The sequence below is a fragment of the Oncorhynchus tshawytscha genome, linkage group LG05 (assembly GCF_018296145.1).
Source record: "Oncorhynchus tshawytscha isolate Ot180627B linkage group LG05, Otsh_v2.0, whole genome shotgun sequence".
NCBI lineage: Eukaryota > Metazoa > Chordata > Actinopteri > Salmoniformes > Salmonidae > Oncorhynchus > Oncorhynchus tshawytscha.
The window spans coordinates 27411811-27428998 of NC_056433.1; the positions used below are offsets into that span (position 1 = coordinate 27411811).

At 43.7% G+C, this 17188-nt stretch overlaps 1 protein-coding gene across 5 annotated transcripts in view; it reads left to right on the top strand.

Annotated features, from left to right (window-relative positions):
• Nucleotides 1–17188, top strand: part of ppp1r13bb (protein phosphatase 1, regulatory subunit 13Bb) — an 81125-nt gene that overhangs the window by 42914 nt on the left and 21023 nt on the right. For 4 of the 5 annotated variants that reach the window (XM_024420543.2, XM_024420544.2, XM_024420546.2 and 1 more), the window contains 5 exons: nucleotides 4766–4867; nucleotides 12462–12636; nucleotides 13311–13510; nucleotides 15353–15517; nucleotides 16019–16211. In XM_024420543.2, the coding sequence (XP_024276311.1) occupies nucleotides 4766–4867; nucleotides 12462–12636; nucleotides 13311–13510; nucleotides 15353–15517; nucleotides 16019–16211 (835 nt within the window). The remainder of the gene's footprint in view (nucleotides 1–4765; nucleotides 4868–12461; nucleotides 12637–13310; nucleotides 13511–15352; nucleotides 15518–16018; nucleotides 16212–17188) is intronic. The other variant, XM_024420545.2, reaches the window with a different exon arrangement.

Below are 17188 nucleotides of genomic sequence, written 5' to 3' on the forward strand. Positions count from 1 at the left end.
TGGGACAGAGACGGGGACTTTTGGCAGCTGGCTAGCATATCCCGAAACATCAACCCCCATCTCTTTTCCATGTTTTTTTCCCGCCTTGCTAACTCGTTACTAGTCCTTGATTTCAGCTCTTCCCTGCTCCCTTGCCTTGCCCCACTCTCTTCAGGCAACGACGGACAGCACAATGAGCAATGGCACAACAGTGGATGCATCACAATAGTATCTATTTTCTCCTGAAATGTATACTCGTTCACTATTTAGCACAAATCTAAAATCATTGGATTGGTGGTGTGGGCTAGGGGGGAGTTTCCACCACATTTCTTATACCAGTCATTTCCTCTTAAATCAGTTAAGAGAAGTGAACAAGTGCAAACTTTGGGAGGAAGGAGGGATAATCGAGATGTAGCCAGTGTGTTGAGTCTGCTTGGGATTTGAAATGGGCAATTCCACAGTAACAGAATTACGCAGAGACTGATGTTTTACTTAAATGTATGCCAAACAAAAAACATTGATTTCAAAGTTTAACAAGCTATACATTCCTATGCACAATGACTACTTTGAATAATTTACACAGTAAATCAATTTTTTTTAAATGTATTTACTGGAAAAATTGGGCAGATGCAAAGTTCGGTAACAGAATAAAAGGTCAAATGTTCCTCAGTTTAATTCTGTTACCTAACTCTGTATCTGCACAGTACTTCCTGAAAATTAGTTTTTGTAACATTTTCTGTGGAATTGTATGAAAGTAGTCCTTGTGCATATGGTTTGTTAAACTAAACTTTGAAATCAATGGTTTTTGTTTGGTATACATTTTAAAGTGAAATATCTGATTCTCAGCATTAATTCTGTTACCATGGGATTACCCAAATTTAGCTTTCTCTAGTCTGGCTTTTTCAGAAGGATTTCCAGTGGGTGGACCCTCCATTTTAATCTAATAAAGCAATTGGTAACCGTCCAGTGACATTGTGGTCTCTGAGCCATTCCCAATTTTTTACTGGGTAATCCCAGAGCGCTAACGGAACACAGGCACACACGCAAACATTTTGTTATGTGTAACTTTGAAGTTAAGTTCTACATTGGTCAGTCCAAAATGTTTTTGTTTTTTAAATTCTGTCATGGATTTTTTTTAAATTTCCTATTAAAGTTATTTATGGTTTCTATGCCTTTAGTTTCCATGTGGACTAATTTATCAGTGAATTATGAAAGGAGCATAGTGAACAGGCCTGGATTGGTTTTACCTCTTGTAGTTCATAGCAGCACATCAGCCAGAGCTTGTACTTATTATGATGCCTTATATAGATTGGCCATTCTTTTTCCAGTCCTACCACTTAAGAAAGTGGCAGAATTACTTTTTCTTTTGTAGGATCTGTCTTTCCCCTCCTGACGGTCTGCCCCCCCCCTTATAATCTGTGTAGCCAAACGGAACTCAACATTGTCCTTGGTCACTGTAACCCTTTTTATCATGAGGTCTTTTTTTTTTTTCGGAGGACCTGTGGCCTTTTGTATCAAGAGTCTCAGAGTAGGAGCGCGAAGTTGAGTTGTGTTTTGCCAACAAATAAGATTATATGGGCAGAGGTCGACCTGATCCTAGGTCAACAATCCTATTCTGAAAAGCTTGATACACACGGCCCCAGATTTGGTGAGGGTCTGTGAAGTTTGCACACCATTTTCAGAAGACCGGAACAAAGTAGACAACGACACGCAGTTGTCTTGATTTCCACATTTTCCTTCATATCTGTGCTGTTTGATGTGTGTAAGACAACCATGACATTTAGTCTCCCCCTTTTCAATACACTTTCCATATGCCCTGGCTAGGGGTTCTTTGCCATTTCAATACTGCTTATGGCTCTGAGGCTCTACCGAAGCCAGGCAACACCTTTGGAGGTAGATATGCTCTTTCAATAAAGTTTTCCTTAGTTCAGCTATGTGCTTTGAAGAGGATGCATTACTGTCTAAACACAGTTTACATCATCCTTGTGTATGCAGCTTTAGGTGTGTTTGTGTTACCCACCTATGGCCATTGGACTTCAAGAAAGGTATTTGTTTCCACAACCCGGCTGGTTTGAAGTCGGGACTCGAGGGATGAGAAGAAGGTTTGACTTGACCTCTGAACCGATAGAGGCTCTGTTCCACCAGGACACAGTCAGAGAACACAGGAATGATTTTTTCCCCCCGAGTTCCGGCCTTTGGGAACATGTGCTTAATCCAATTATCCTTGTCCGTGCCCCTCCCAGTGCCCCATTGCCATAGCGACCCTGCCGCTGCCCTTCGTGGTGTTGTGATAGGAACTGAGAGGCGCCTGTGTAAAGAGACTGATACTGTTGCTATCACAGCTGCGATTCACCCGGCTGATAAATTGAGTCAAGTCGTTTGCGGCAGTCCGTATTGACCCCGGTCAAGATCCGGACCGCGGTGCTCCTGTTGAGTATGGCTGCATTAGACTAAAATAAGGACGTTTTTTTTTTTCATGAGTGGATGGTTAGGGGGCTGGAACATAATTAGTTGATTGCAAATTGACCCCAAGAAGCCCAAACAGATGTAATATTTGACTGGTACCCCGTGTATATAGCCAAGTTATTGTAACTCATTGTGTATTTATTATTAGACGTTTTACTTATTATTTCCCCATTTTCTTGCTCACTGTATTGTTGGGAAGGGCCGTAAGTAAGCATTTCACTCTTAGTCTACACTTGTTGTTTGCAAAGCATGTGACAAATAAAATTAGATTGAAAACATAATAATTTCATACCTTACTTACATTTGTATGCAATCACATACACTATATATACAAAGTATGTGGACACCCCTTCAAATTTAGTAGATTTGGCTATTTCAAGCATACCCGTTGGTGACAGGTATATAAATTTGAGCAAACAGCCATGCAATCTCCATAGACAAACATTGACAGTAGAATGGCCTTACTGAAGTGCTCAGTGACTTTCAACGCGGCACCGTCATAGGATGCCACCTGTCCAACAAGTCAGGTCGTCAGATTTTTGTTCGTCGGGAGCTTCATGAAATGCTTTCCAAGGCCGAGCAGCTGCACACAAGCCTAAGATCACCATGCACAATGCGAAGCATTGTAAAGCTCGCCGCCTTTGGACTCTGGAGCAGTGGAAACATTCTCTGAAGTGATGAATCACGGTTCTCCATCTGGCAGTCTGACGGACAAATCCGAGTTTGGCGGATGTCAGGAGAACGCTACATGCCCCAATGCATAGTGGCAACTGTAAAGTTTGGTGGAGGACTAATGGTCTGTAGCTGTTTTTCATGATTAAGGTTAGGCCCCTTAGATTAATTGAAGGGAAATGTTAACGCGACATCATACAATTACTTTTTAGTCGATTCTGTGCTTCCAACTTTGTCAACAGTTTTGGGCAGGCCCTTTCCTGTTTCAACATGACAATGCTCACATGCAAAAAGCAAGATCCATACAGAAATGGTTCGTCGAGATCGGTGTGGAAGACCTTGACCGGCCTGCACAGAGCCTCGACCTCAACCCCATCAAACACCTTTGGGATGAATTGGAACGCAGACTACCAGCCAGGCCTAATCGTCCAACATCAGTGCCTGGCCTCATTAATGCTCTTGTGGCTGAATGGTAGCAGGTCCCCGCAGCAATGTTCCAACATCTAGTGGAAAGCCTTCACAAAAGAGTGGAGGCTATTATAGCAGCAAAGGGGGGGACCAACTCCATATTAATGCCCATGATTTTGGAATTAAATGTTCAACGAGCAGGTGTTCACATACTTTTGGTCATGTAGTGTATATCGCTCTAATATGTGTGGGAATACTTTGGAACAGATTTCCAAAATCAAAATAACTTGGAGCTGATTTGCTGGTGTTTTTAGTCTTTAATGTCCAACAATTTAAATATAATCACCCGCAGGCCAAATTTGGCCCACGGGCTGCCAGTTGGGGAATCCCGATCTACAACATGCCATTTAGCAATATATATACTTACAGTAGTTTGTGCAAACGTTTTCATATGGATGGCGCCAGTGGGAACCAAACTTGCAATCGCCATTCTCTACTAACTGAGCCACACAGGACCACATCTATTATATAACCTGCATTGAACTGTAAAAAATGTTTAATGAGTAAATAGATAGATGTAAATAAATATAATTAATAAATAGATATACCCACCGGCAACATTTTGCAGTGTCCCAAAACAAACTTGTGCAAAAGCTGCCCTGGGCTAATTGTTTGTAGGCTATACTGTGGACACCCACTACTGAAGTAATGACCATCCCAGCACTGGGCGATCTCTATGCTTTGACTGTCCTCCCCTCAGTTAGTGTGGGGTTTTTTCTATCTAGATTATGGGTCTGCTGCTGACCGCTGTAGCTCATTTTCTTTTTCTGGCTGAGCCAATGTGCTCTGGCTCTTCGGCTTCATTCCAAATGACACCCTAATCCCTATAGTGCACTACTTTTGACTAGATCCCTGGGCTATAGGGGAAAGGGTGCCATTTGGGATGCCGAATTCCTCTTCAGGGCTGAGGAGATAAACAAATGGATAACACATCAGAACATCCCTACTAATGTCTCTCTCCCTTTTTTTCTTCTCTTATCTCTGTCTCCCACCACTCATTTTCTTTCCCTCTCTCGTTCTCTACCACTCCCTTCTGCTCTCTCTCTCCACCTACACCTTCTTTCTCTCTGCCACTCCCTTCTCTCTTTCTCACCCTCTTTTTTTTCTTTCCCTCTCTCCCTCTCTCTCCCCCCCTCTCACTTTCTATGGTCTCTTTTTCCCTCTCACTCTCTGTGTGTAGGTGGGGAACCCCCGCGTGGAGCTCACGCTCTCAGAGCTGCAGGAGATGGCCACACGGCAACAGCAGCAGATCGAGGCCCAGCAACAGATGCTTGTTGCCAAGGTAACCTATTGTGTGTTTGTGTAGACATTTTCTTTACTGGAAGAAAAGCCTTATAAGATGGTCAGAGCTACTGTATTCCAGGGGTATTCAAATCCCAGTCTGGAGATCCAGAGTGCTGCTGGTTCTTCCTGATAATGAATTGCACCCACCTGGTGTCCCAGGTCTAAATCTGTCCTTGATTAGAGATTTTGTCCACTTTGGGGTGGTTTGATGGTAATACATTGTTCCCCACAAGACCCTAATCAAATAGATATGATACCCTCTCCAGAAAATGTGCTTTCTATGTTTTTTTTACACATTTATGTATCTTGTTGTATGGGAGTTTATGCAATAGAATGTTTGCAGACTGATTTAAGGAATGTTGAGACAAGTTGTAATGTTCACATGCTCATTGATAATGACTATAAACAACAATGGAACATTCTATTGAGTGGATCTCATCTTAAACATTTTGCCGTCCATAGCTAATGATTTACGTAGACTCATCATTGAAACAACAATGTTACAAATGGTAGAACTACATAGGCTACTTGTTTTAGGGAAATTGGTCATACTGGGAAATGATACAAGTTCAAGAGATTCAAATCTAGTAGTGTGTTGGTTTTATAGTTGTCACTTGTAGTCTGTTGCATAGCAATATTTAGCTGGCAGCCATATTGGAAAATGTGTACCTTATGTTATAGAGGACGCTTGTGCCCAAAAGCCTGTTTTAGCATGGGTTGCACCATTGAGGACTTTAACCGTTTTGAAGTAGTCAACCGGGTGGGACTACCTATGGGTTAAGGAAGATTCACATAATTCTCTGTAGGTCATCAGGAGGGATTAGTCAATCATACTCGTGATCGAATATTCCATAACTGTAGGTGGCAGTAAATCGCCAACCTTGACCTTTTCTGGTTCAAATAACACACTCCAGGTGGCAGTATGTACCCTTTAAGTTTTTTACTAACTCGTAGAAGAAGGAAATTGACCACTTCAAAATGGTGGTGCCTGTGAAGTCAGACTCCATAATGGGACAGATACAACGTTGTGATCTCTATAAATTTCTATGACCCTATGGTTAAATCAGCAATAGCTAAGCATTATTTTTTAGACTTTTTCTAGCTTTGGTGCACTCATTATGAAGGCATTTTGTGAAAATTGGTTACCTGTACCTCTTTTCTGGACGTGATGCATTCCTAAGGGATTTTCATACAGAGTGCAATGTACGGGGCAGGTTTCACATCAGATTTCCTGATGTTAACACAATTTATAGAATCCAATTGCATATCATTTTAATTAATAGATATCAGTGAATGCTCTAGAACATTTTCAAAGTGTTTTAATTTGGGGTGAAACGGTACACATTTTTACTGAACTGTTTGGTGCTGCGACCTCAGTTCGTTCGGCACTGTAAATCCGAATGAATACCGGTATTTTTAAAAACACACAAAACACTGTGCCGATGCTGCGTTGTATGCCTCTTTAGTAAATCAGCTGAAAAAACCTTTCAGGCTATTCCATTAAAAATAACTAGAACCAGTCCGCATGTAATCAAAATTCTAATCTTAATTGGCTAATTTCAAACGGTCCTTTTGTGAGGCGCAGCCGGGAAGTAGTTCTGTACAATGGTGAGTGGTGGGATCGGTAAACCAGGAGGATTCTCCATCGTTTAAATGTTTACTTCCCAGTAGATTACAACGGCGATAGACCTTAGAGTATGTCGCTACTGCTCAACGAGAATAGCCTATGCAGCTGCCAACACTTCAAACATGTTTTCACATTTACACCGACATCACCCAAGTATTCCTACCACCGGAGCAAGACGGAAACGCAAAAAAAAACAATAACGACTTCGTCTCCCCTCTCCATTCAAGCGGCAGCCCTTCACAGAGGATTCTGACCGGACCAAAGAAATTGCATCAGCGATTTAGGTATGTCTATATCTACAGATATGTCCCTATTCTCAGTGGTTGAGAAGAATAGGGGGTTTCAGCACCTCGTGAAAGGTGCTCGATCCATGTTACAAACTTCGTCCTCTGGCACTCATTTAAGCAAACAGGTACTACACAAAGTTGTCAATGAATTGGCCATCTACTACAGATAGATGGACCTCCAGGGCTTCAGAGAGCTTCTACACAGTGACAGCCCATCACATTACCCCGGAATGGGAAATGAGAAGCACTGCTACAGACACGCCCCCTTTGAGAGTTAACACAAGTGCGCATATATTTCTCAATGTAAGAAAACATTATAGCATAGGCCTATAATGTCTGAGTCACATTGATTTCACATGCATATTGCACTTTATTTTAGTGTTATAATAATTTGGTGGGTGCTTATTTGATCTATGTCACACGTACAAGTGTGTATTAATACATGTGGGCATTGAAAATGTGTTTTTTGCATATTCCGCTCTCCCTGAGACCGCCTCAGTGAGTCAGGTCAAGGCCAGGGTCTGCCATTATTAACGGCAACCCTGGAACAATTAGGGTTAAGTGCCTTTCTCAAGGGCACATCAATTAGGCCTGGCTCGCAGTCGGCGTTCCAATTCATCCCAAAGTTTTCTATGGTCTTGAGGTCGGCTCTGTGCAGGCCATTCAAGTTCTTCCACACCAATCTCGACCAACCATTTCTCTATGGACCTCACTTTGTGCACGGGGGCATTGTCATGCTGAAACAGGAAAGGGTCTTCCCCAAACTGTTCCCACGAAGTTGGAGCACAGAATCGTCTAGAATGTCATTGTATGCTGTATAACTTCCCCTCACTGGAACTAAGGGGCCCAGCACGAACCATGAAAAACAGCCCAAGACCATTATTCCTTCTCCACCCAACGTTACAGTTGGACCTACGCATTGGGGTAGGTTGCATTCTCCTGGCATCCGCCAAACTCAATTTGTCCATTGAACTGCCAGATGGTGAAGCATGATTCATCACTCCAGAAAACACGTTTTAACTGCTCCAGAGTCCAATGGCAGTGAGCTTTAAACCACTCCAGCCAACGCTTGGCATTGCGCATGGTGATCTTCAGCTTGCGTGTGGCTGTTCTGCCATGGAAACTGATATCATGAACAGTTCTTGTGTTGAAGTTGCTTCCAGAGGCAGTTTGGAACTCAGTAGTGAGTGTTGCAATCGAGGACAGATGTGCTACGCACTTCAACACACTGCGGTACTGCTCTGTGAGCTTGTGAGGCCTACCACTTTGCGGCTGAGCCTCTGTTGCTCCTAGATGTTTCCACTTCACAATAAGAGCACTTACAGTTGACCGGGGCCGCTTTAGCAGGGCAGAAATTTGACGAACTGACTTGTTGGAAAGGTGGCATCCTATGACTGCCACGTTGAAAGTCACTGAGCTATTCAGGAAGGCCATTCTACTGCCAATGTTTGTGTATGGAGATTGCATGGCGGTGTGCTCGGTTTTATACACCTGTCAGCAACTGGTGTGGCTGAAATAGCTGAATCCACTAATTTGAAGGGGTGTCCACATACTTGTCTGTATATAGTGTATGACTTGTGATCATACACTGAGTATAGCAAACATTAGAAACGCCTTCCTAATATTGAGTTGTACACCCCTCTTTTGCCCTCGGAACAGCCTCAATTCGTCGCCGCATGGACTCTACAAGGTGTCGGAAGCGGTCCACAGGGATGCTGGCCCATGTTGACTCCAATGCTTCCCACAGTGGTCAAGTTGGCTGGATGTCCTTTGGGTGGTGGACCGTTCTTGATACACATGGGAAACTGTTTAGCGTGAAAAATCCAGCAGCATTGTAGTTCTTGACACGCTCAAATTGGTGCGCCTGGCACCTACTTCCATACCCCGTTCAAAGGCACTTAAATATGTTGTCTTGCCAATTCACACTCTGAGTGGCATGCATACACAATCTGTCTCAATTGTCTCCAGGCTTAAAAATCATTCTTTAACCTGACTTCTCCCCATCTACACTGATTTGAAGTGGATTTAACAAGTGACATCAATAAGGGAACATAGCTTTCACCAGGATTCACCTGGTCAGACTGTCATGGAAAGAGCACTGTGTACAGTGCATTCGGAAAGTATTCAAACCCCTTGGCTTTTTCCACATTTTGTTAGGTTATACCTTTGTTCTAAAATGGATTCAATAGTTTTTTCCCCCTCAATCGACACACAATACCCCATAATGACAAGGAAAAAATAGGTTTTTAGACATTTTGATAAATGTATTAGTGTTTAAACATACCTTATTTACGTAAGTATTCGGACCCTTTGCAGCATTTCACTGTTCTTGTGCAAGTGACATTTAAAACATTCCTAACTCAGTTGTCAGAGAGAAAGGAAACTGCACAGTGATTTCACAATGAGGCCAATGGTGACTTTAAAACAGTTACAAAGTTGAATGACTGAGGATGGATCAAGAATATTGTAGTTACTCCATAATAGTAACCTTATTGACAGTGAAAATAAGGAATCCTGTTGGCAAAATGGCACTAAAGTAACACTGCAAAAAAATATGGCAACGCAATTCACTTTTTGTCCTGAATACAAATTGTTATATTTAGGGAATATCCAATACAACACATTACTGGGTATCACTCTCCATATTTTCAAGCATAGTGGTGGCTTCATCATGTTATGGGTATGCTTTTAATCGTTAAGGACCGGAGTTTTTCAGGATAAAAAAAAAAAAACGTATTGGAGCTAAGCACAGGCAAAATCCTAGTGGAAAACCTGGTTTAGTCTGCTTTCCACCAAACACTGGGAGTTAAATTCACCTTTCAGCAGGACCGTAACTAAAATACAAAGCCAAATCTACACTGGAGTTGCTTACCAAGAAGACAGTGAATGTTCCTGAGTGCTCGAGTTAGATTTAAGTAGATTTAAGTCAAAATTATGGCAAGACTTGAAAATGGTTGTCTAGCAATGATCAGCAACAAAATCGATAGAGCTTTAAGTATTTTGAAAATAATAATTTGTCAAATGTTGCACAATCCAGGTGTGGAAAGCTCTTAAAGACTTACAGCTCTAATAGCTGTCTAAGGTCCTCCTACAAAGTATTGACTCAGGGATGCGAATTCTTATGTAAATTAGATTTTTGTATTTCATTTCCAATAAATTAGCAAACATTTCTAAAAACGTTTTTTTCAATTTGTCATTATGGGTAGTGTGTGTGTAGTGGGGGAGAAATTAATTTTTATACATTTTTTATTCAGGCTGGAACAACATTTTTGAGGGAATAAGTCAAGAGGTGTGAATACTTTCTAAATGCACTGTCGATCACTTTATTTCCCGCGTCTGCTTCTGTTCCTCAAATGTTATTTTTTGTTTTTCGGTTCTGTTCCCTCAAACATGTCCAACCCACGCTTTGAGGTCCAGACTTGAATTTGTCGGTGCCCATTTTCCATCCATAAGAAGACGGCCGATGTCAGAAGACGTCAGGCTTTCAGGGAAACAAAGGGTCACATGCTTTTGTTATCGACCAGCATTTAAACTCCTGATTCAACAAATATCAACATCAATGTAGAATCTCTTCAGTTTCTAGGTATTATTTCAGTGTTTTTGGCAGTAGTCTGTTTTCCTGCAAAATGTTGCACAACACAGAAAAATTACATTCATTTCTAATTTTCAATGGCACTTTTTATGACCGTGGAAATACAATTTTTTATGCCAATATTTAAATGTCATGACCTCGATAATCACATGTTTAGTTAAGCCTATATCCTGTGAAATATCATTGGGAAGACGTTAGAAATGTTAGTTGCAACAGTTGTTCAAACTGTTCAGTCATCTGAGTCATGGGGCTGAGTAGTTGGGTGTCAGTGAGGCCACTGCAGCTCTGGCCATTTTATAGCTTCTATTCACTTAGCCAGTCAAGGGATGCATCCTAAATGGACCCCTATTCCCTATGTAGGGCACATTAGTGTGGCATGTAGTCTAGCAGTTAGTGTTGGGTATGTGACAATATTTATTCATTTTTTGCCCTTTTAAAAAAGTAGTGCACTATAAGGAATACGGGGTCATTTGGAACACATCCAAACACTTCTGGATTCAGTAGGGACTAGGGAGCATGCGTTCTGCCATGCTGCTCGTGTGTGTGTGTGTGTGTGTGTGTGTGTGTGTGTGTGTGTGTGTGTGTGTGTGCGTGTGTGTGTGCGCGCATGATTAATGCTGTCCATTGCAGAGACATGGTGCTGAATCCCATTATGTGGAGAGTGAGGCAGGCAGGGTTTTGTGTGTGCATTCTTGCGGTTGTCATTTTCTTTTTCTCATTTTACCCATTTGCATTTGTGGTCCAGCCAGCCAAATTCACCCTACCTCCACTGAAGGACATTCGAGGCATTTCTCTGTTGGTCTTGAGTGGGTCCACATTCGCTATAATTCACCAGCTATTTGGCTAGCTGTAGTGCTCGCCTCAGCGGCTTGCTAGCCAGCGTTGTGGAATGGCTTCAAGCTAGCTTAGCCAATGCTATAACATCTGTAAAGAGTCTTTACCTTGTTAGTAGATTTGGCTTCTTATTAGAGGAACGCATTGACGAAGAGAGAATATGTAGGCAGTCTATATTTCTGTACACACCCATAATAATAAAAAGGTTTCCCAGGTGCTGGATCTGAAAGGGTAACGTAGAACAAAACTATAAATCCTCACACTGGTATGATGTTCCAAAGGTCTTTAAGACAAGGACAATGTTTCGACTACAAACTAGGTCGTCATCATGATTGACCGATTTGGCCGTGCAGGGAACCTCTGTGCCAAATGGCAGAGAAGTGATTTTATTTTAAAAAGTAGGTCTACTTGAAACCCTGCAGTCATTTGGAAACATCGGCCTGTCATCTCCTCTCTTGGAACTTGAATTAGAGCAACACACAGTTGAGAAACTCCGAGAGAGATGAAGTCATCCCTCCTCCTTTTCCTTTCCTCCTTCAGAGTTCAGACCCAGTCGCTAATGTATTTCTTATATGGACAGCAGTTTATATTATTAATGATGAATAGATGTGCACTTTTAGCTATTAGATGGAAGCTCATCTGTATATCAGGGTCTTGTGAGGGCTGTCGTGTGTGTGTGCTTTCCTGCCAGCAATGTGTGATCAAAGTGTGCAACACAGGTGTGTGCGTTTGTGACCTGAGGAGTGTATGTATGAAGTGAAACATGGGCTTAAACCACGAATGTCACATGCTGTTACAGATTGCTGTGTTGTCCATGCACACATGCAGATGATGTTCAGACCTTCAAATGTGTTCGCTATGCATCAGATTGAAGACCGTTGACCATTTCTAATCACTCTCTCCCCCCTCTCCATCCCTTTCCATCTCCCCCTCTTGCTTTCTTGTCTCCTTGCCTGTCCCTCTTTTTCCTTCCCTGTCCCTCTTTTTCCTTCCCTGTCCCTCTTTTCTCCTTCCCCTTTTCTCCTTCCCCGTCCCTCTTTTTCCTTCCCCGTTTTTTTCCTTCCCCGTCCCTCTTTTTCCTTCCCCGTCCCCCTTTTTCCTTCCCCGTCCCCCTTTTCCTTCCCCGTCCCTCTTTTCTCCTTCCCCGTCCCTCTTTTCTCCTTCCCCGTCCCTCTTTTCTCCTTCCCCGTCCCTCTTTTCTCCTTCCCTGTCTCTCTCTCATTTTCTTTTCTCTCCCTCGATCTGTCTGTAGGAGCAGCGGCTGCGCTACCTGAAGCAGCAGGAGCGGCGGCAGCAGCAGTCGGTGTCTGAGAGCGAGAAGCTGCAGAGGCTCAAGGAGCGTGTGGAGAGCCAGGAGGCCAAGCTTAAGAAGATCCGCGCCATGAGGGGCCAGGTGGACTACAGCAAAGTCATCAACGGCAACCTGTGTAAGTTTACACATGTTTAAACGCACTCGCCCAACTCAGCCACGTGTACGCTGTGACCTTCCATCTCACCCCAACTCACCTCTACACTGTGTGTCCACGTGTGTGTATGTGCGTCCCATGTTATCCACAATGTGTGTACTATGGACCACAATGAAAATAAGTCATTCAACTTTTTTTTGTCATCCTCAATTATTTTTTTAATAAACTGGGTGGTTCGAGCCCTGAATGCTGATTGGCTGACAGACGTGGTATATCAGACCGTATACCACGGGTATGACAAAACATTACATTTTTACGACTCTAATTACATTGGTAACCACTTTATAATAGCAATAAGGCACCTCAGAGATTTGTGATATATGGCTGATATGCCACGGCTAAGGGCTGTATCCATGCGCTCCTTGTTGCGTTGTGCATAAGAACAGCCCTTAACCGTGGTATATTGGACATATACCACACCTCCTCAGGCCTTGTTGCTTAAATATATCAGGTTGTCTTTTGATGCGGTGGTTCCCCGGACACAGTTTAAGTCTAGTCCTGGATTTGAAAGTACATTGAAAAACGCTGTTAAGTCAAGGATTAGACTTAAAATATGTGGGAAACCGCCCCTATATGTGTGCTGAACTCTAAGGAACTCAACTAAATCCTAAATCCTCCTCCCTCCACCCCTAAAGCGGCAGAGATTGAGCAGGTGAGTGGGCTGTTCCAGGAAAAGCAGGTGGAGCTGCAGTCAGCTGTGTTGCGGGTGGAGCAGCTGAGTCTGCAGTTAGAGGACCTGCGGCGGGGAAAGCTCAACGGCCTGCAGTCCGCGCTGGGAGGACAGGTCACCAGCACTGCAGCCCTGGAGCTGCGCAAACTCTACCAGGAGCTGCAGGTAGAGTTTAGTGTTCTGAACTAAAGTGCCATCACAAACCCTCTGCTCCAGTGCCCAATGTTTGATCCCGATCAAAATGATCCTGTATTGTGTCAGTTCTGTTCCCCCATTCAATGTTGTTCGCCTTCATTTTACCCAAATGTCAATGGTTCACTGTTCAGCCTTCAACACTATAGTGCCCTCCAAGCGCATCACTAAGCTTGGGACCCTGGGTCTGAACCCCGCCCTATGCAACTGGGTCCTGGACTTCCTGGCAGGCCGACCCCAAGTGGTGAAGGAAGGCTGCAATACCACCACTATGTTGATCCTCATCACGGGGGCCCTACAAGGTTGCGTGCTTGCGCCCATTACTGTTCTCCCTGTTCACCCATGACTGCGTGGCCACGCGGCACAAGTGGTAATGATTGTTGCCTGATTACCAACAACGACGAGACCGCCTACAAGGAGGAGTTGAGGGCCCAGGTGGAGTGGTGCCAGGAAAATAACCTCTCAAGTGGAGAGGGCGAAAAGCTTCAAATTCCTTGGTGTACACATCACTGACAACCTGAAATGGTCGATCCACACAGACAGTGTGGAGAATGCACAACAGTGCCTCTTCAAGCTCAGGGGGCTAAAGAAATGTGGCTTGGCCACTAAAACCCTCACAAATTTCTACAGATGCACCATTGAGAGCATCCTGTCGGGCCGTGTCACCGCCTGGTACGGCAACTGCACCATCCGTAAACGAGGGCTCTCCAAAGGTGGCACACTGACTGCCCTCCAGGACATCTACAGCACCCGGAGTCACAGGACAGCCAAGAAGATCATCAAGGACCTCGGCCGCCCGAGCCACGGCCTGTTCACCCTGCTACTATCTAGAATGCAGACTGTTAAATGGTCACCACTCGCCGGCCTCTGCCCAATACACTGTCCTGAACTTCAGTCACTGTTACTAGCCAGCTACTTGCTCATTCTAATAATTTTTTATTTCTTAATACCTTTCTTTTGATTTTTGGGATTTGCATGTATTGTTAGGTATTACTGTACTGTTGGAGCTAGGAACATAAGCATTTTGTTACATCCGCAAAATATGTGCACGCGATTTGATTCGTTGTATTGTATGTGCTATGTTAGAGATTTGGTCCAGTGTTATAATTGCATCCAAAAAAAGAGGGACCACATCTGAAGGGGAGCAGAATTTAACGCAACACAGAATAATTTTGATATGGATTAAATGTTTTGAAAAACTGGGCCCAGGGGCCTCAGTGGGGTGGTCCAGAAATCTAACCCGCTGCCTCTGGATCACATGTACTGTTTACTACCGCTGCGAGCATGGCTCTCTCTCCTATCTACTTCTCTCTCTCAATCCTGTCGAATGAACAAAACAATAGCGAAGGAGTAGGACTGCCCCAAAAAGAAACCCCGCCTCAGACTCACTAAAACGCTACCCTTCGAATCTTTCCCTGTGTCCGAATAATCTCTGTTCTCCAAAAGTTTGCACTCCTTCGGGTGCGTTAAAAAGCATTGGATTGGTAGGCAAAACAAATGCAATGGACTATCCTTAGCTGTTTCTTCTGTGTGAACTGATGCGCTTTTCAGAAAAGTGCAACTTAAAAACTTCACAATGGGGAAACAACTCTGCGGCCTGCTGCTTGTGGACAGCAAACTAGATGGAAATAGATGCTAAATATACTTTTGGATTATTAGGGTTATGTTTGGGCACACATGCGTGTGGGCCTATTTTTACTTCTCATACATACCTGTGTGCTAACTCTTTGTCTTCCTATTCTGTGTGTGTGTGTGTTTGTGTGTGAACCTGTTTGTGTGTGTGTGTGTTGGCGTGCGTGTGTGTGTCACCCTCAGATCCGGAACAAGCTGAACCAGGATCAGAACAGCAAGCTGCAGCAGCAAAAGGATCTGCTCAACAAACGCAACATGGAGGTGACCCTCATGGACAAGCGCATCGGCGAGCTGCGGGAGCGCCTCTATAAGAAAAAAGCTGAGGCACGTCAAAAAGAGAACTTACCTGTAAGGCTAGGAACGGACAATGCACAAACACACTGACACTAAGGAAAACACACACACGGCAAACGTATGCCTCTTACAATAAAAACCTGGGTTAGGAGTGCACAACATGGACACAAACAATCTCCTACCCACCTGTCATATGTATGGGTAAGCTCACTTCTGTTGGCTCTTTTGGGACATTCAAAAGCTGGTGAAGTGCCAATCTGTTTGCTATCAGCATCATGCCAACTCCCTGTCTCTCATTGCCAATGCCTAAGCAGTTGGCAAGAGAGCAGAAACAGATTAGAACCCAGGATAGTGTATTCCCTTAAACAGGACCGAATACAAGAAAAGAATAACAAGACTCAATACACATCAATACACACACTTACGATGGGATCCATTACTTCATATTGATACTAACCCTAATCTCTCCTTCCATCTTCCCTTTCTCTGTGGTCCCCTCTCGCTCTCCTCCCTCCACAACGCTTTCTCTCTGTGGTCCCCTCTTTCTCCCTAAAGCTAAACAAGACCAACGGGCCTCCCTCTCCCCAGCCGGCCCCAGGGACTCTGGGCCGGGTGGCAGCCGTGGGCCCCTACATTCAGGTCCCTCTGCCGGGTAGACAAGAGGGAGGCTACACTGGACCCCCCGAACCTATGAAACCCCAGACGCTGGGTGTCAACGCCCCAGCCAATCATGCCCGCTCCAAATCAGGTTGGTCTACCTTGCCATCATGGACACTCTTCACCCGGTATGGTATAGGGTGTAGTTGCCCCTAGATGCTGATCTTGGGTCAGTGTACTTAAATCAAACTTATCCTCGGAGCACACTGTGTGGTTGGTTTTCTAATAACCTGACATATTACTCACCTGTCTTTGTTGCTCTGTCATGCTTTCTCCTATGACTCAACTTTTATCTAAGAGAAAAAGAGATTATCTCTTTACGTTTGTATTCTTTCTGTCTTTGGCTCTACTTCAAGACAGCCATAATGACTTGACAATGGATGTATGGCAGTGGTTGGGACGGACACATGAAGACAGACTAATTACTGAGTTTCCTAGCCACCCGTGAACAACTGTAGTCCTTATGTTTTCCCCCAGGAACTCAATTGGTGAATTCACGTCACCAATTGTCCCAGGCATGCATGGTTTAGAACAGGTACTGATTTAAAATACCAAAAACCAGCAAACACAGAGTGCTGCATCCCTGGTCCAAGTCATTATCAGACAGTTAGGACTACACATTTGCCTGGTAATTTCCCCTGTAAATCTGATATAATATTTCTACCGAATGTCATGGATATAGCAGGATCTTTGTTTTAACTTATGTGATCTGTTAAATATTTTCTTTTGTTTTACCATTAAACTGCATCCAAAAATCTGATGGGGGAGCATAATTTAACACTACAAAGGATAATTTTCATCTGGCTTAAATATTTAAACTGCCCAGAGCAGGCAGTATCCATCAGGAGGCTGAAGAGCAGCCTCCCAGTCTCAAATCCTCTGGTCCCCCATGATCACCATCGCCAGTGATCCTGAAGCCCATGTCTCTCTCCTTACAGGCTTTACAGTTGATACTCCTTCATTACTTTTTTCTTTCTATCTCTCTCCTCTAACCATCTTCTCTCCCCTTTTTTACTCTGTGCTGTATCCTGTGTTTCCCTCCCTCTGTTATTTCCTTCTTTCCCTCTC